Source organism: Psammomys obesus, unplaced genomic scaffold, assembly GCF_907164565.1.
Source record: "Psammomys obesus unplaced genomic scaffold, mPsaObe1.curated_primary_1811, whole genome shotgun sequence".
NCBI lineage: Eukaryota > Metazoa > Chordata > Mammalia > Rodentia > Muridae > Psammomys > Psammomys obesus.
Window position 1 is genome coordinate 12,256,948 of NW_026596240.1, and position 20,787 is coordinate 12,277,734.

General features: G+C 40.4%; 1 protein-coding gene across 2 annotated transcripts in view; it reads left to right on the forward strand.

Annotated features, from left to right (window-relative positions):
* M1ap (meiosis 1 associated protein) overlaps positions 1-20,787 on the forward strand; it is a 61,255-nt gene continuing 40,468 nt past the window's right edge. For both annotated transcript variants that reach the window (XM_055596410.1, XM_055596409.1), the window contains exons 1-3: positions 1-294; positions 8,625-8,810; positions 18,086-18,254. In XM_055596410.1, coding sequence (XP_055452385.1) covers positions 55-294; positions 8,625-8,810; positions 18,086-18,254 — 595 coding nt within the window. In that variant the 5' untranslated portion in view covers positions 1-54. The remainder of the gene's footprint in view (positions 295-8,624; positions 8,811-18,085; positions 18,255-20,787) is intronic.

Here is a 20,787-nt window from a genome sequence, read left to right on the forward strand (position 1 = left end):
TGAAAATATCCATTATTCAAGTGGTGGCTGCAGTTGCATGCTGGCTTGTCTGTCATGCATCGAAAAAGAACTACAAGTAGAGGGACCTCCTGTACCACGAAGATTAGTCAGCAACCTCCGAGACTTCTCCTTGTGCATGCTGCTGCACCTTCCTGGGCTGACATCCGCCCCAACCTCTGTGAGGCCTTGCAAAATTTTTTCTCCATAGCCTGCAGTTTGATGGGCCCCAGCCGTATGTCTCTGTTCAGCTTATATGCTGTACAAAACCAACATGAGTGTATCCTCCCATTTGTGGTAAGTCTATCTATAGTCTTGGTATCCTGAAAGCAAATGCAATTTCCACAGCAGAGCTTACAGCTGTTGTTACTTACGGTAAAAAAATAATTGGTTCCTCGTGTCTAATTAGCCCACCTGAGCTAGAAGTCATCCTGTGTATATGGGGGCTTGTGTCACAAGAGAGAAATCTCTGAGTTGTTAATTTGGGGGTTGAAATAGGCGGCACACCATCCCTCTCCACAAGAGAGGAGAAACCCTAGCATTTGCAAAGAAATGCAAAGAACTAGATTCTTTTGTCCTTTCCGAAACATAAATGTTTAAAGAAGTTTCTAAATCTCTTCAGAAGTCTGCTTATTCAACCATTCCCTTTCTTCCAACCTTGTCCTGCGATAAAACTCAAGGCCTAATTTTCTTTGCTCAGAAAATTCTAATTGCAAAAAAGACATGAAACTATTTTTCCTGTATTCCACTCCAGTGACATTTTAATTCCCTCTAGATAAAACACCAGGTAAAGTTTAAGAAGGAGTGACTCAGGCAGAGATCATTATTTTACAAAGCTCCCTCACAATTATCTACTCTCCTCCTCAAAGACAATTCAAGTCTTCCCTTTCGCTTGGATTTAGTTCAAAATCACAAGGATGGGAAAGACATCCAGTGACTCCACACAGCTTCTTTGGGTCAACTTGCTGCTAATTCAATGGGCATATACTGTATCTTTAAGATAACAAAAGGAAGAAATTTCACAGACCTGTTGCTGATTGTGTGGGTAAGATCTAAGTAGAATCCACTCATTTTTAAATTAATGTCTCATTCTCAATTAAAGTGAAAATACAATATATCTTTTGGTACTATAAAGTATGAACATAATACAAATTTGTTCAAGATTGCTTTATATTGCTCTGATAAAACACCATGCCCAAAAACAATTTGGGGCAGGGCAATGGTGGCCCATGCTTTTAATCTCAGCACTCAGGAGGCAGAGGCAGGCTGATCTCTGAGTTCAAGGCTAGCCTAGTCTACAGCATGAGTTCCACAACAGCCAGGGCTACACAGGGAAAACCTGTCTTGAAAAATACAAAAATAGGCCAGATGTGGTGGTGCACAACTGTAATCCCAGCACTCAGGGAGGCAGAAGCAGGCAGATTGCTTTGAGTTCAAGGCCAGCTTGGTCTACAAATCAAGTCCAGAACAGCCACATCTACACAGAGAAACCCTATCTCAAAAACCGAAAAACAATTTGGGGATATCAATGCAAAAACTTCAATTCTCATTTTAAAGGGAATACTTAAGAGATAGTTTATTCTGGAGCCATTTTATGTGACCATGGCAAGGGAACACAGATTTCAGTTACTCCAAATTCCATGTTCCAATGAGGAAGCAGTCTCATGAAGTTTTACAGAACAAAGAAAGTCATCAATCAAGGCAAGTTTAAAATACGCTGGTTGCTACATCAGAGAGGCAGGTCCAGCGAAATGGGGGAAGCTTTACTATAGGCCCAAGATGCCATCTGGTGACGTTCTTAGTCTTTGAGTTGGTGAAAGCTAGTGGTCTACTAAGTTAATATATTCTAAAGGTTTTAATCTATTAGTCATAAGATATTAATTCCGACACAGAGGTGGCCAAGGGATGGTTCTGGAGAGCTATAACTAGCTCCACAATGGTAATTAGCCTTTGCACCTCAACATTCCAATCACTCCACAGTACCGAAATTCTAATCAATCAGTCTCTAAGACATGGCCCCTTCTAAGGATTTCTCATTCACAGAGAGGAAAAGAGACTTCAGATAGACCAAAGTAGCTAGAGAAGAAAGAACTACACATGGGAAAGAAAAGAGAGCTCCCATTTTCCTTTTTGAGGGGATCTTTTTAAGGAGCTACATAAATCACTCAAGTTGCAAGCCAGAAACAGATGGTATACCCAAGCTGAAATTTTTTCAGAGATACAGAAAGAGAATAGTTGCAGAGGTGAAGGCAGAGTTTAGGTAGAGGCAACAAAAGACAGTGCAACAGCCAGGCCACCCAGGACTAAAGAGAGCTACTTCATGGGACCTGTGACCTTTGTTAAGAAAAACATAGTGACTCCTTTTTTTTTTTTTTTTTTGAGACAGGATTTCTCTGTGTAGGCTTGGCTGTCTTGACCTTACTTTGTAGACTAGGCTGGCCTGGAATACACAGAGATCCACCTGCCCCTGCCCCATAGAGTTATGGGATTACAGGATGCGCCACCATGCCTGGCTTCATGACTCTTCTTAAAGCACCACAGAAGATTTTTATTTGGGACCATTGCAGTAGATACAAGGACCCTGAAAATCAGATTTTGCAGTAGGGAAGAGCCTGGGCTCAGCTAAATACAGTATGGGTAAATGGGACTCCCCAGTCTAAATCCCTGGCTAGTGCCTCCCATTGGACACACCTTTTTAGAAGCAGAAGTATTAGGAAACTCACTGAATTGTTCCTTAGAGATTGACCTCTAAAGATACAAAACTAGGAAGAGAAAAGTAGACTGTGATCTGGAAAGGCAAACAAAATCACCCAGTATCAAGGGTTGTGATAATTTTTTCTTCATCTCCCTGCTACTCCCTAGTATAGGTGGCCATCTTTTAATTAATAGATCCCTTAGTCACTCCCTTAGGAAGAGCAGGCAGTTTTATACTTGAAACCATGAGCTTGTCCGGAGCTTAACCAAGCTAGGAAATAGAGCTGATCTGCTAGGTGTCAGAGTAAACCAACAACCAAAGGAAAGGGTTAAGCCTTTAGTCACCTGCTGAAATGGAATAATAAGCGTCCAACCTGAGAAAAGTGTCTACTTCCCCACCACATTCTGTTAGTGCTGCTGCTGATGGTAGGTTTTTATTATTATTTCATTTCCTCTGTTTATTTAAGTCAGTCTCGCTCTGTCAACCAGACTGGCCTGGGGCTCAGGCTGGCCTCAAACTTGTGGCAATTCTCCTGATTCATTCTATTACATGCTGGGATTACAGGTGTGAGTCAGCACTCCCAGCTTTCCCATTTTTTTCTCAGAACGATTGAGAGCTAAATGCATTGACACAGATGAAAGGACAGTCTTACTGTTGAGTGGACCCCAGACAAAAAAAAGCTTTTGTGGTTTTATCAATCTTGAGTTAGAGAAAGCAAAGAGGGAATGCTAGGAGTAGAAAAGACTGACTCAGAATAGAGAAAACTGTGTTTAAGTTTCTCTGTTTCTTCCACAAAGAAGTCTTGGCAGAACCTTGCTATGGGCCTCAAAGACATAGGAATGAAGGTGTCAGAGATGGGGAGCCAAATATTCCAAGAACAGGATGTCCTAGGGCAGCCTGGGTCCTTGGTCATGTTCTTCAGAGACTGCAGTGAATTGGCTGTGCCCCAAAGCCATTTCTCTTCTACCGCCACACCATGAAACCTGCTGTGTAAAGCCTTTTAATTACCTATAGTCAGTCCTGAAAAAAAATCACACTTCTCATGGTAACTCAGAAAAAAAATTACAAGCCAAAACTTTCTTCCTGTTGAACAGGAAAGACAATGCTAGTTAGAAGCTCAAGAATTTTGCAGGAATAATGCTATCATTTGGTGTTTACAGACAGTCCAAAGTAAAAGGAAAGCATGCCTTTAATCCATTTCCACTGAGCTATATAGACATCTGACATTTTCTGTCCACAGAGACACCTCAAAATGTAAATGTAGAAAGATAGCATATGGGGAATTGCTTCTAGGAGGGACCCAAGATTACCCTCACATTTAATTTTTTAGTATCCTCAAGTAATTCTGAACCTCTTATAAGAAATCATGACAGAGATTTCATAATTAAAACATTAGAATTCCTTTTATATCCATTATGACATGACTATAAATAATTCTAACCCAAATGATTAATTTTTCCCTCAAAGGAGGATTCCAGAAGAATGTCCTTACTGTGAAACTCTTCCTAATTCTTTTAAATTTTTTTATTATAAAGAATTTATTGAAAGTATATCTTATCAACAATGAGGGACTGGGGTTCAGAATGTTCAAGTTTAGCTATAATGGTTATTTCCTCACCCTTAGTAGTTGACACTCAAAAGGAAGCACATCAATACAACAAATAATACAGATAAATGTGAGTGCTAAGAAAGGTGATGTGGTGGACTATAATTTAGTGCAATGGAAAGGGAGAATAAGAATAAGACAATGAATTATCATAATTCTGTCATGTGGTGAATTAAATACTGTTAGAGAAATAATTTAAAGAAATCACATAAACATATAGAGTTATGATGATAAAAATCTCCCTAGTTGTGACATGAAAATCATTTAGAAAAAAGGGAAAATAACATACACAATACAGTGATTTTTCTAAGAGCTGTAAAACAGAAAGTGTTGGGGCTGGAGAGATGGCTCACAAGTTAAAAGCATGTACCGTTCGTTCAGAGGACCTGAATTTAATTGCCAGCATCCACTGTAGACAACTCAAAACTGCTCACAACTTCAGTTCAGGGACTCTAATGCCTTTGGCCTCTTTGGATACTTGCACTTACATGTATACAACCACACACACCTATACACATACACACAGAGAATTTAAAAATAACATAAATCTTAAAAAACAACAAGGTATATCATAATGTAACTAAGAACACACATCTCTGACACCAGGAAATGCTAAGCCCATCTACTGAAATTCTTTTTTGAACTGATGGGCTTTTATTACAGGCACAATCTATTCTATTCAGGAGACTCGTCTACAGCAAAGTGATTCGGGTAGGTTAGGGGCCCATGATTTAGCTCAGAGGACAAATGTACTTACCCCAAGACTAACAACCTGAGCTCAATCCCTGGGATTCATATGGTGGAAAGAGAGAACTGACTGCAGCAAGTTGTCCTCTGACCTCCACATGCATGCTCTGATTCTCATGGTCCATAAGTAAATGTGAAAATAAATTAAAACTATAACTAAATAAAAAGGATATAGGTGTGGTAGGTGAATGCAATCCCGTTGCCCAAAAAAGAAGACCATGATCAATCATAAACAAGGTTTGAGAGAAGAAGAATTAGATGAAATCAAGAATGCTGTTTTAACGACAGGCTCAAAACAGGGTGGAGCACAGAATGCTCAAAAAGCCTATGAAAGATAACACACATCCTTCTGTTCAGAATCCCAAGGACAAGGATCATAAAAATGCCCACAATACCTAGATGTTGATTCAAAATACTAAAGAAGTATTAGAAAAGGGATGTGTAAGGAAAAGGGCATTAAGGAAACTAGGCTAGACTAAGGATAGATCAGTGGGTTGGTAAAGGGCTTGTTGCTTAAGCTTGCCAACCTAAGCTTGAGGTCCCAGAACCCACATAAAGCCATGCCTGGTAGCACCTGTCTGTAACCCCATAGCTCCTATGTTAAGATGGGTGGCAGAGACAGGAGAATCCCTGCAACTCACAGGCCCCATACAGCACAACACTAAATAACAAAGAGACCCTGACTCAAAACAAGGAGGAAGGCAAGGAACAGACCCTGGGTTTTCCTTGACTTTCGTAAACCCACCATGAAATGTGCCCACTTGTGCATGTTTATATGTACTCACACCCGTACTTACATACATACATACACACACACACACATATGCACTCACATACATACACACAAATAAATAAATCTTACAAATAAATAAATCTTATAAATAAATTTATAGTCTGATTTCATTAATAGATTTTTTTATATCCTTATCTGGATTGCTCATTTCTTTGTGTCAGAATTATGTCCAATTTCTTGTGCGACCCTCCTCCTCCAAGACTTGGAGAGAGGAACACAAAAGCAAAGCAAGAAATGTGAAACAACTTGACCTACACGATCTTCTACCCTGGAAGCATTATAGCTCATACTCATGGATTCTATAAGCATTGCAAATATCTGCTTTGGGGTCGTGTCTGAGTCACTATTCTATTCCTATGAAGTGAGTGACACTGTGACAATGGTGACACCTAAAAGAGAAAACATTCACTTGGGGGCTTGCTTGCAGTTTCAGAGGCTTGGTTCATTAAAAACATGGCAGAGAGCATGTTGTAGGAATGGCAGAGCTTGAGCTGGAGATGTAGTTTAAAACTACATCCTGATTCACAAGCAGAGAGAGCAAGACTGGGTCTGGCATGAAACCTCAAAAGCCCACACCCAGTGCAGTGCCATACTTCCTCCAAAAAAGACCACACCTCTTAATCCTTCTAATCCTATCAAACAGTTGCACTCCCTGGTGAAGAAACATTCAAATATATAAGCCTCTGAGGCCACCACAAGTAGGAAGCCTTTTTTATTCCAAAGCAGGGTTCTTTCCCCTTTCTTATATCAATGTACAGAATTCCTTCAAATAATGTATCAAATCTTAGAAGTATCCTTGAACTAGAATCATATTGACTTATATTGCTTTCTAAGAACTAGTCTTTATAAAAGAAGATGAGGAGAACCAACCATGAGGTCACTTCACTTGCCTGGGAGTCACTTGTTGGTTCCTTAAATTAAGCCAAGATTCTCTTTTTCACTGAAATGCCCTTGTGGCATGGGTTCAGTAGAATCTTATCAATCGTGAAATAAGAGACCACATCAGAATTATTGTTTTTGGGGAGACAGTTTTGTTGTTGTTATTTTGAGACACAGTCTCAATATGTAGCTCCAAATAACCTTGAACTCTTAATATAGCCCACACTAGCCTTGAATTCTCAGTCCTCCAGCCTCAGCCTTCTGAGTGTTACAGTGTCAAGCCAGCAAAGCATCATTCTTAAATAGAGACCCTCTTAGTGACAGCCTGAGAAATAATATCTAAAGTTAACCCTCTTAGACTTTCAATCTGTGGACCACCCAAAGTAAAACTAAGTAGTCCTGGGCTGGAGACATGGCTAACCAGTTACGAACACTTGTTGGTCTTCCAGAGACCCGGATTTGGCTCCCAGTACCCACATGGTGGCTCACAGCTTCAGATCCAGAAGATCTGGCGTCCTCTTATAGCCTTTCATGGCACCAGGCCTACACACGGTGCACATACATACATGCAAGCAGAACACCCATGCACCTAAAATAAAAATAAATCTAAACAAACACACACATCACACAGACACAAAATAGTTACAACTAGACCTTTCATTGGAATTGAAACATTTCCTTTCCTGTTTCTGATAAATCCACGAAATCTAAGATTTTGGGCTACAAATTTTCCTTCTTCTGGTTTAGGGAAAATTTTAGTGCAAAACTTAGAACATGATTGTCAAGAGTTTAAGTTAGCCTGGGTATAGTTAGCCTGAGTATAACTCCATTTTAAAGTAAAAAGCCATCTTGACTGGGAGCTAAATTCAGGTATGAGGAAATATCACAGAATGTACACCTGGCAGAGAGCAAAGTTAACTCTCCTAGCAACAGCCTCCAGGAAACAATACAGAATAAATGCTTCATAGAAAATAGAGACAAACTCCCTGGCAATAATCAATGGGAATCGGTAGGAAATCAGGTGGGAAAATTCTCCCCAATGTTTTAGATATGGTTTAGAAAAATAGCCATTGTGATTATATGCCTTGGCCATTGTGATTGTGTGCCTCAGAAAAGGTCACCCCACCCTGCTAAACTTCACTCAATTCTGTAACGCCAAGGCTTGTGCCCCCCTGCTTGCTGCCATGGAAACCCCCTGCTCACAGACTTTCCCTTTAAAAATCCTCTTCACCCAGAGCTCGGGGTCCTTCTTCTCTACTGCTGCGTCAGTGAGACTTGGGTCCCGAGTTTGATCGCTCTCATAATAAAGCTCTCTTGCTATTGCATCGAGTTGTCTCCTGGGTCCCGTGTACCTGGCATTACAATTGGCATTCACTATGAGTTAGTGAAGCATACAGGGTTTTAGGAAGGGAAGGAACTCCCAAGTTGTTACTGATGATGAAATAAAAAACTACCAATTAATCAAAGCCTGGATGTTTGGTACTTTGGTGTCTATTGATATAGTACATCATGACCAAAATCAACTTGAGGAGGAAAGGGCTTGTTTGGCTTACACATTCTAATCTGTCTATCACTGAGAGAAGTCAAAGCAGAATTCAATCAGGAACAGAACCATGGAAGAAAGTTGCTTACTGACTTGCTCCCTATTGCTTGCTCAGCCTGATTTCTTATACAACTCAGAACTACCCCCTCAGGGCAGACACACCCCATAGGATGCTAGGCCCTCCTACATCAATCATTAGTCAAGAAAATGCCCCACAGACAAGCTAACAGAACAGTCTGATGTGGGCAATTCCTTGGCTGAGATTTCTTCTTCCCAGTGATTCTAATGTATGACAGTTTGATAAAAGCTAACCAGCAAACTGGGTTACTAAAGATTGTCTTTGCTTCATCTTCTTCCTCTGCAGCAGGTGAGAGGGAACTTCGTTCGCCTGCAGGCCTGCATCTCAGAGCTTGGCATGCTGCAGGTAGAAGGCTGTCACAGACCACATCCCACCTTACTGCCACTGGCGGTAGCAGACGGGCTCCAGCAGTTCAAACAGTACAGCAGACACATGGCCACCAGTGCTGCTCAGCCCTGCACTTCCCTGGAGGTAAGAGACTGCCTTTTAGGACACGAAGCCATTTCCCACTTCCATCTGCATGGGTGTTTCATTATTTATTATCCTTATGTTGTTCTGTTTCATGTACATTGAATGTAATTTTCGAAGCTAGGCAATCAGCCACCTGCAGATAGAAGACATTATTCCTTTTCCATAACCTTTTTCTTTCCTCCTCAGTACATTGTTTGTTTGCTTGTTTGTTTGTTTTCCTTTTTTTGCTGTGTGTGTGTGTGTGTGTGTGTGTGTGTGTGTGTGTGTGTTTGGATACTCAGGATCTGGCATTACATGCAGTTATAACTTTCCCAACCAGGTTCTGGGAACTGAATTTCAATCCTCTGAGGGAACATTAAGTGTCTTTGCATTTTTTAATTTTTATTTTATTTTCAGTTATGTGTGTGACTTGCAGGGATATATGGACGTGTGTATAGGTTCCCACAGAGACGGGGCATCGGAGCCCCTGGAGCTGCAGTTACAAGCAGTAATGGGCTGCCTACTGTGTGTGCTGGGAACCAAACTGAGGTTCTCAGGAGCACAGTAGGTGCTCTTAACCACATCTCTCCTGCTCCAACACGTGCTCTTAACTGTGGCCATGTCTCCAGTCTCACCTACTCAGTTCTTAATGTGCAGCAGGGCATCAAGAGAAACTGGACAACGGGGACCAGAGTGAACCTTAAGGAAAAACTGAAATGAAAATGAAATCTGAATACAACCTCCTCCAGAAATTTAGAATTTTCAAGGTGAACATTAATAAATTGGTTCTGTTTTAAGTCTGTCTTGGTACCCTTAAAGCCAGACAGGATGGTTCCCACCTGAACTCTCAGCATAAGAGGCTGAGGCAAGACTAAACCAGTCAGGGCTACAATGTTAGCTCCAGACCAGGTGAGGTTACAGAGTCAAACCTTATCTCAAAAAAGAACCCCAAACAGGAAGGCTGAGGCAGGCAGATCTCTGAATTCAAGGCCAGCCTGCTCTACGAAGAGAGTCCAGGACAGCCAAGGGTATACAGAGAAATCATGTCTCAAAACAAACAAACAAATAAAACAAAAACCCAAACAACAATAAAAAGTAATTGTCTTTAATCAATTTTTGACTCAAATTGACTAAATTTTCTTGGGGTAAGCAAATGTCAAAACTGGTGCCATTCTGGTGCCAGGTTGAGACTATCTGAAAAACATAAATAAATTATGGGTGAGTGTGAGTTGAAATAATCCCAGTGTTAGTGATCTCTGGCTGCAAACAGATGAGTTGAAAAATAATTGTGTGGAACTTCCCACTTCCAGTTTCGCATCTAAGGCAGGTGGAAGTTGCCACTTTGTCCTAACAATCATTAAAATGCTTAGCTAGTCAACAATTCCATTTAGATGCTTAGAAGAAGCAAGGTCACACGATCTCATCCTGGTTGGCCTGGAAACTCACAGTGTAGACAAGGCTGTGCTCCAATTTTCAGAGCTCCTCCTACCTCTGCCTTTCAAGTGTTGGGATTATAAATTGTCTAACACCACACCTGGCACCTGACTGTAGAATTTGAGAAAACAAGGATTAATATGCTAAGATAGAGCAGGAAACAGAGACACATCCCTGCAATCCCAGTACTCAGAGACTTAGGCAGGAAGATTGCTGCAAGTTCAAGGCCAGCCAGGGCTACATAGCTAGTACCATCAGGCCAGCAAGGAGCTGAGCTGAGCTACCATGGATGATACAAACAGAAGCAGCTTGAGTCCTGGCAGGACAAACATTTTGAGCTAAAATGATTAGCAGTAGCTCAAGCATGATCACATCAGAGCCTCAGAGTTTAACCCAAACTGAGACTCCCAGCACTGGGGGTTAAGTATCTCCATGAGTTCAAGGCCAGTCTCACCTACATAATGAGTTACAGGCCATCCAGAGCTAAACAGTAAGATTCTATCTCTAAAACAAACAAACAAATAAATCAGAAACCCAACCTTGTGCAATCAGAGTGTGTAATAAATGAAGCTTGGGAAATTCAATCATACATACATACACATGAGCACTAATGGGTGGAAACTGCCCCAAATCTCTTCCATGCGGAGGACTGGAAATGAGGAGGTGCTGACATCTACTGGCCACTGCGCAAAAACTCAACCCAAGAGCTAATTGGTTTGCATGCTACCATCCATTAGGACTCTGGGTATGCACAGGGGTGGTTTTACAAGTTTGTCCTGGAGATTCCGCCCTCAAATCCCCTCTCAGTTTGCTGCAAGTGACATCACAGGGAGAAGAGGAATCCAAAACCCATCCTCTCAAGGAAGAAAATCCTAACTAGGTTATATAATACATGATATGTTATACATTACATAATACACATGGAGTCATTGAGCTTAGAGCTTTGCAGCGCTGGGCATGTATGCTAGCACCCAGCTGTGTCACCAGCCCCACTTTGTCTTTTTTTTAGATCTTCAGGTTGTATAAATATCTCTCATGGTTTGCTTTGTTTTTTATGTCACCTGATTAGGTTTCGTGATTAGTCTGTATTTCTGCACTCATCCTATGGTGTGCTCCCAGTCATTCTTCCTACACATGACCCACACAATTTCCTTCTTATCCTACCTGGTTTCCTCTCTCTCCTTCCCATTCCTTATCCCTTTACCTCTTAATTACAATTTTCTGTGGCTTTTGTGCACGCTGTTGATCCCAGTAATACCCTAAATGTCATCCTTCCATCTTTTTTCTCAGTTGCGCCAACACTGATCCCTATTCTTATTCAGCCTGTTTCCTAGCCTTAGTGACTAATAGCTTAGTACACACTGTACTATCCTTTTTCTTTTGTATCCCAGTAGTTATTGAAGTTAAGTGCATGGCAGTTTTAAAATACTGGTATTTGCGGGGTGTAATGTCTTCTGCAGTTAATAGTCTACTCTTGGACAGGAGTTGTGGATAGAGCCCACAACCTGGCACATGGACTTGGGGTTTCTCTACTGAGTTGGACCAATCATATTTCACTGGGAAAGAATGACACCTCAGCCCTACTAGTTCTAGTAGAAAATTTCAAATACTTCAACTGGAAAACTAGAACTGAATTTAAAACAATCTAACCAATGAAATAACCCTAAACGCACAAGTAACAGTGAAGACATATAAGAGACATGGAGAAATGAAGGCACTGTGACCCCGCTGAAAAATGTCAGTTCCCCAGTGATGGATTCAATGAAAGTGAATCAGATGAAATCCCACACAAAAATTAAAAGAATAATGATAAGAGTGTCTAATAAATCAAAGAAGACATAAACACACTCCTAAATGAAATCAAGGATCATGCAAGTAAGCACTATACCACAGAGATGGTCCACACCAATGCTCACTGTAGCATTATTCTCAGTAGCTAAGTTATAGAGCCAGTCTAGATGTCTCTCAATAGAAGTATGGATGAAAACATGATATGTGTGCACAATGGAATTTCGTTCAACTCTGAAGAAGAATGCGATTACCTCATTTTCAGGAAAATGGATGTAGCTGATTAAGTGAATTAAGTCAGATTTAGGAGGACAAAAGTCACATTTTTTTCATTTGTAGGCCTTAGATAAAATCTTATGCATACATGGCATAAGGCAATAAAGTAGAAACAAGACTGTCTAGTAAAATGAAGAGGACTATCAGGAGTGGAGGTGGGTGGAAAAAATGAGGGTTATAGTCAACTTCTCCAAAATCATTCAAGATGAAAAGAGGGTAGAATAAAATATTTAGTTTTAACAGAAAAAAAAATTTATCAAGCTACAATTTGTGGAATTGTATTTGTGGGGGAGGAAAATAATATGTGTTAGAAATCTGTGTCTACAGTCAGGTGGTGGCAGTACACCCCTTCAATCCCAGCCCTCAGGAGGCAGAGGCAGGCAGAGCTCTGAGTTTAAGGGTAGCCTGGTCTACAAAGTGAGTTCCAGGACAGCCAGAGCTGCACAGAGAAACCCTGTCTCAAAAATCCAAAAGAGAAAGATGTGTCTATATCTGAAAAACAAAGAGAATCAAAAAAGAAATAAGTGAAGATAAATGAAGACATTTTTCTGGGTCTTAATTCATAAAACAGGTGACATTTTTGTTCAAAACAATAGCAACAACTTGTTGGTTTTGGATACACATGTGTTTATAAATAAGTGAAATGAACAGCATCAGTGATACAAAGGAGGGTAGAAAAATTAAGATTGTTGTTGCATGTTTGAGAGGCCTAGCCCATGCTGGCCTCAGACTTGCTATGTAGCTGAGGACGGTCTTGAACTGCTGGTTCTTCTGCCTCCATCTCCCCAGAGCTGGGACTGTAGACATGTGACACAATGCCTGGCTCAATAAACTACATGTAGCATAGCACAGTGTTACTTGAAAGTAGACGTAGATTGGTCATGAATATATATTGCAAGGTCTGGGACAATCACTCTGAAAAGTCAAAATAAATAAATAAATAAATAAATAGTATAAGCCATGTTCTAAAAATAGGAAAGAAAATAAAATTATAGGAGCTGCTTAACTAAAATCATAAGAAGCATGGCAGTATGGCTCAAGGTAGAGTGTTTTCCAAGCATGTAAAAACCCTGGGTCTGATCCCCAGCAGAGCAAAAATAGAAAGGGAAAAGAGAGAAGCTAGAGCTTTATCAATTTTATTGATTGCTTCAAAATGTCAGTCTTATAATTTCAACTTTATTGATTTCTGCTCTATCTTCATGTTTTTTTTCTTCTGCTTACTTGGACTTTATTTTCTCATCTATTTTTAGTTTCCTAAAGTGAAAGCTTAGGGCATCGAATATACATTTTTTCTAATATACGTATTCAGTGCTATTTTCTTCTATGCACTGTTTTTTACCTTATCATACAAATTTCAAGAAGTTGTGTTTTTATTTTTTGTTAGTTCAAAATATTTGTAAACTTTTTTATATATTTTTACTTTTTGTTTCATGGTGTGTGTGTGTGTGTGTGTGTGTGTGTGTGTGTGTGTGTGTATTGTTTGACTTTTTCAGCTATCTTTGTTTGTTTTTGTTTTGTTTTGTTTTTTGAGATAGGGTCTCTCTTCATAGCCCATGAATTCAGAGATCCACCTGCTTCTACTTCTAGAGTGTTGGGGTTAAAGATGTGTACCACAACCTTTCTGGCCTTTTCAGACATCTTTGGACCTGGTTTCTAGTTTAATTTAACTGTGGTCTAGGAGCAGACAATATATGATTTTTATTCTTTGAAATTGCTAGGAACTCCTTTATGGCCCATAGTTCAGCCAACCTTTGTGCGTATTCCATTTGAGCACTAGAATACTATAAATTTGTCTATTTTTGGATGACTAATTCTATAAACGGTGATTATATCTTTTGATTTGACTAATGTGTTCGGTTGTGCCTCAAAGATTCTTCTGCCTGTTGAATCTGTCATTTCTGATGGAGAATGCTGAGGTTTCTAGTATACACAGAGGAGCCATCTGTTTCTCTTTGCTGTTCTTTCAGGGAACTGTGCCTGGTTCACAACCCTTTTTAACTCCAGTTTCAGGGCATTCAGCACCCTCTCTGGCCTTTCTGAGCACTAATCATGCATGCAGTGTACTTACTTACATGCAGGCAAAACATCCATATACATAAAATAAATTTGGGTCGGGGGGTTGATACAGGGTCTCACTGTATAGCCCTGTCATTCCTGACACTCACTACATAGACAAGGCTGTCCTGAAACTCACAGGGATCTATCTGTCTCTGCCTCCGGAGTGATGAGATTAAAGGTTTGCACAACACTTTAAAAATCTTTTAAATATTTAAGAAAAGCCAAATTGTTAAAAAACAAACAACAAAAATAAAAAAGAATTGTTATGTCATCTGGAATAACTGATTTCTTTATCCTTGTGTAATATGATAATTCTTAGTCTCTGATGACTCTGTGTGTCTTGATATTTCTTTGCCTGAAATTAACGCAGCTCCTCCTGCTTTGACTGCTGTGTTTTTCTCCACACACTGTCTTTTCATCTCTATCTGTCTTTATATTTAATGTGGGATTATTTTTAACGTTATGTTATTCGCTTGTTCTATTTCCTATTGGTGTCTGTGGTTACACGCTCGCGTGCCATGGTGCACGTATGGAGGTGAGAAGACCGCTTTCAGAAGTTGCTCTCTTTCTGCTGTGGGCTTCAGGGTCCAGCTCAAGTTCTCAAGCCTGAGCGAGCGTCAAGTGCTTTGATTGGCTGAGCCAGTTCTCGTGTGGGTTTCTCGTAGACAAAACATAACCACGTCTTTCTTTTGGTCCAGTCTCTATTTTTTTCACAGTAGTATTTCTAGGCCACTGACATTCAAAGTAATTACTGACACTGTTGGACTGACTTACACTGTCACTATCTCGTACATGTCACACATGGCCTTTTCCTGTCTCACTTTTCTCCTCTCTCTTTTCCCTTTCTATTTTTGCTCTGCTGGGGATCAGACCCAGGGTTTTTTGCATGCTTGGAAAACACTCTACCTTGAGCCATACTGCCATGCTTCTTATGATTTTAGTTAAAATTTATGTCACATTTTGCAAGAAACTGTGTTAGTTGCTTTTCTCATTGCTGCCATCAAATACCAGACAAGACACAACCTTAGAGAGGAAGGGTCGTGGGCTCTGGGGTGGCAGGGGGATCATGAGGAGGACAGAGGAAGGAGGGAGAGAGGAGCCGGTCGACATGGGTGAACGTGAACTAGAAGCACGGGTCAGGAGGAGCTTGCTCTGAGGGTAGGCCTGATGGAGAGAAGCAGCCCAGATGGAAACATGTGCAAATACTCACGGGGGCTTTGGATGGGAAGCAGACGAGATAGATGAAAGGGTTTGTTGTGGCTTACAGTTCAAAGGGACATGGCTCATGATGGAGGGAAAGCATGGTGGCAGAGGAACGGGGTGAGGAGCCATACTGCATCCACAGTCAGGAAGCAGGGTTGATTATCTGCCCAGCTCCAGTGCTTTAAGGATTAAATTAAAGCTAACAGGTCTCTGACTCTTTTATTTATGAAATAAAGGTTTAAGGAACAACTGTTGCTGTATTAATAACCAGCAATAATTACATTAATAGAATAATTGATCCCATTTTCATATGAATTAATAATCATGGAAATCAGTATTAAATATTACTAATCATTCATACTTTTCAACCTTGGGAACGACACAGTGTTCTTTTTAAGAATTTTTATTTTTCATTTTTGAGACTTTCGTATATGTATTCAGTGTGTTTTGATCCAATCCACCCACATTTTCTCCCGTCCAGGTCCTCCCCAATCCCCACTGCCGCTTTCCTCTCCCAGCTCCATGTGCTCTTTTTGTTAAAACGCAAAATTCATTTAGTGCTGCTTGTCTAGCAAAGGCTGTGGCCTTGGCTGTATGGAGAGAGGCTCACTGTGAGAGCACTCACTGGTGGTTCTTCCCAGTCCTGAGCTCAGTGCCCAGCGGCCGCCTGGCGGCTCATCACAGATGAGATCTGGCACCCTCTTCCGGCCTGCAGGCACACATGCAGGCAGAGCACTGTATACATAATAAATCAATCAAAGGATATGGGGCCATCTGCTGGAGCATGGCCATCCTTTTGGGAGCCATATCTCAGAAAAACAAACAAATTACACCTGACTCTCCCTCTCCTAGCAGCCATCAAATGTAAAAAGCTAGAGGTGAGGCTCCATGATCCCCTCTCCTACCCATGCAGGGGCTTTGGTGGCTTGATCTTGTGCAGGTTTGTGCATGCAGTCACAGCCCATGAAACACAATGTCTCTCTGTAGATGAACGGATAATACATCATGGTCCATCCAGACGATGGGATACTAGTCAGTACCTAAACTAAGCTAAGTAAGCTACCGAGTACAAAAGAACATGGAAAAACCTTAAGTGAATGTTACTAAATAAAAGAATCCAGGATTTTTAAAAAACTATATCATTTGTGATTCTAAATACCCTGGAAAAGGTAAAATTATGGAGACAGTAGAAAAGGTGACTGATGAGCTAGGAATATAGCTCAGTAATAGAGTATGTGCCTAGCAAAGACAAGGCCCTGGGTTCAATCCTCAGTACTGAAATAAAAAAAAAAAAAAAGTGAAGTGAGAGGGATGAGCAAATAAGCACAGAGGATTTTTAAGGAAATGAAGACACCCTGTATGAAAATATGCTAATAGGAAAATGTCATTGTATATTTGTACAAATTTATAGAACATACCATACTCACAGCTTGTCCAAACATAGACTATGGTTTGGGGGTATTGTCAATTTACATGAATCACTTGCAATATATGTACTAATCTGGCAGAGGAAATCAATAAGGGAGAAGCTAAGTATGTGTGAGGGCAGGGGAAGCACCATTGTGCCCTTCTTCTCAAAGTCATTGGGAACCTAAAACCATTCTACAATGCTAAAGTATTCCGAAATAATAGTAGCCACGGTACTTGCATCTGAATTTCTCTTCGATAATTAAAAACATCTACATAGAAAATAATTGCATATACAACCATCTTTCAGAGGGTCAAAATCCAAGGCAAAACTGATAATTAAAAACATTCATTTTGCTGGGCATGGTGGCACACGCCTTTAATCCCAGGGCTCAGGAAGCAGAAGCAGGTGGATCTGTAAGTTCAAAACCAGCCCGGTCTACTAAACAAGTCCAGGACAGCTAGGGCTCTGTTATACAGAGAATCCCTGTCAAAAAAGAAAATCATTTTGATGGCATAAAAGATTCAGTTATACACAAATACCTTAATATTTCTTTAGGTCCAACATACTGGTCAAGAGTTAAATACATTTAGAGTCAAAAGAAATCAGCTCTCGGACCCATGCTGAGAAAACAGAGACTCCTTCTGAGAATGCCACACATGGACGCACTGTGGGGAGAAAAGCAATGGGCTCTCTAAGGTGCAGTGAGGGGAACTCATGTACCTTGTTCCTCTGTTTTCCTGTGAAAGCAAAAATATTTTGAGCAGAGGAAATGCTGCCAGTGTTTTACATTTTTTTAAGTATAAATAAGAAAAAGACTAAAAAACTTGTATGGCTTCTCACTGGTCACTGTCTAAGAACTGCCTGGAATTACTGGAAAGGACTTGTGATGCTTATCTGTCCCACCAGAATCTGCCACATGAAATGTGAGTTGTATCTCTCTTAACCTTTTGGCTAAGATCAAGTGAAATTTTGTTTGTAAGTTATATTTAAATCTCTCTCTTTGTACTAAATACAATAGGTGCTACCACAGACTCAGAAATTTGTCTTCTAGAACACATTGCATGTTTCTCACTCTGGATATCAAGAAGAGCAGACATATTGATTATTTTCATGGATTGCATTTTAGATTACTGTCCTGACTTCTCAGCCTGGAAAAGAAGTGATTAAACAACTAGAGGAAGGATTGAAAGATATAAACCTACTTAGCGTCAGAAGGCTGCAGGTGGTTGAGGTTACAAAAGGCATCCAAGAGCGTGTAGATTCACCATCTCCTTCTGAAGAACCCAGCAATGATGGTAAGAATCCTGCCTTTTGCTGTTTTTTTCTGAGACAAGGTATCTCTGTGTAGCAAGAGCCCTGGCTATCCTGGACTCATTTTGTAGACAAGGCTGGCCTCAAACTCACAGTGATCTTCATTAGGGTTTTTCCGTGTGTTGTTGTTGTTTTGTGTGTTATTTATTAGTAGTATGTGTGTTGCACATGTGTGTGTAAGCAGGCATGTACATGTGGAAGGTTGGGGACAACTTTTGGGAGTTGGTTTTAGCTTCCCACCTTGTTTCAGAGTAGGAGTCTCTGGTCTCTGCTGTTCTGAGTACTCCAGGATAGCTGCAGTGCACATTTACAGACAGTCTCCTGTCTCTGCCTCGTTAGGCTGTGTGCAAGTGCTTTTACCCACTGAGCTACTTAAATGCAGAAATATCTTTTTATTTTTTCTTCTTGCTGTCCTGTTTGCTGCAGTACTGTAGATCAAAGTCAGTACCTTGAACCAAAGCAAGCACTCTATCACTGATCTAAAGTTCTAGCTCCTTAGGAGGAAATCTTGGAGGCTGGAAAGATGGCTCAGTTAAGAGCATTTTTGTGTGTGTCATTGTGAATGAATGGCCCCATAGGCTCATATACTTACAAGCTTAGTCCCCAGTTGGTGAACTGCTTGGAAAGGATTAGGAACTGTGGCCTCATTAGAAGGGGTGTGTCACTGGGAGTGGGCTTTGAGGTTTCAAAAGCCAATGCCAGACCTGGTCTCTACTCTCTCTTCCTCCCTCTCCCTTCCTTCTCCTTCTCCCTCTTCCTCCCCCTTCTTTTCCCTCCCCTTCTCCCTCTCCCGCCCCTTCTCCTTCCCCCTCCCCTTTCCATCTCCTTCTCCCTCCTCCCCATCTCTCTCTCTCATCCTGTTGCCTGTGGATCAGGGTATCAAGCTCCAGGTATGTTCCAATGCCATGCCTGTCTGCTTCCTTTCTTAATGGTCATGGACTAACCCCCTCAAACTGTAGACAGGTCCCCAATTTAATGCTTTCTTTTATAAGAGTTACCTTGGTCATGGTGTCTCTTCACAGCAATAGAACAGTGACTAAGAAAATACTCATTCCAGAGGTTTCATTCCTATCACCCACTTAGGGCAGTTTACAACCACCTTTAAATAGAACTCCAGAGCATACAAAGCCCTCTTCTTCCTTCCCTGGCACCCAAATACATATGCCATACATATGGTGTTCACACAGTCACATACACATAAATAAAAATATTGTTTTCAAAAAAACAGAAAGGTTCTCAACAGAGAGACTCTTGGCTTGGTTTGGTTTTTGAAACAGGGTCTAGCAATGCAGTTCTGGCTAGAACAATGAAGTCCTGCTTCAGCCTCTTGAGTGCTAGGATTACAAGTGTATACTGCCATGCCAGCTTTACTTTGTTTATTTTGTTCTGAGGCAGAGTCTTGCTTTGCAAAGCCAAGGTGACATATAGGCTAAACTCTCCTGGAAAATCAGATTCTCCCATTTCAACCTCATAAATGCTGAGATTACAGGTGTGTGCCACCACACCCAGCTGACTTTTTTAATTAATTTGACAAGCTAATCCTATGAAAAGTGTGTGTGACGCACATGCTCACATGCATGCACACATTTAGTTAAGGCTCATGTTAAGCTAACGATGTGAAGATGATTCATAAAGTTGGTAAATAAGGCAATGGTCATACAGCTCACTCCACTCGCAGGTCCTTTGCTGCACATGCATCAGGCTCTGGATTTAACACCCAGCTCTACTGAAAATAATAGATAGTATCATACTGACACAGAAATAGACAATTTGTCCCATCTAGAACAGATTATTGATCCCAGAAGCAGAAAGTCACATGAAAACTTGATATGTGGCATGGCTGCCACAAAAAAAACAATGAAAAAAGATGAATGTACTTACAAAGTCATACTAGAACTATCAGTATTCCTTATAGGAACAAGGGAAGTTGGATCTCTACCTTATGAAATATATAACTTTTTAAATGGATTCAAAACCTAAACATGAAAGATAAAAACTTTTAGAAGAAAATACATAAGAAAAAAATCTATGACTGTAAGTGAGAAAAAGAATTTCCTAAATGAGACACAAAGTCTGCTAACTAAAGAAGACTGAATAATTGTCACTATATTAAAAATCAGAATTTCTGTTTATCAGCAGACACCATGAAAAAAGGAGTCAGAAAAATTAGACTATAGCCCTAACTCATATAACCAGTAAAGAATTACTGTCTGGAATACGAAATCTGAGCCATCATCATAAAGTGAATGAGCCACAACTATGCAGAACAATGTGAATGAATATTTGATATTGAGGTGGGGAGAGCAAGTAGCTAAAGGCATATAGAAGACTGTGCTTCTTTACAAAGCTTAAAGAAACTAAAACAATAAAATGTTGCTTAATGTAGTAAAACTACTTTTTAGAAGGAAAAGAATGATAAGAAAGTTCAATTCAGTTCTGACCTGAGAATCAGAGAACAGCACACAGGCATATCAGTGCTATTAATGATATTCTTTTTTCAATATTTTTTATTTTTAA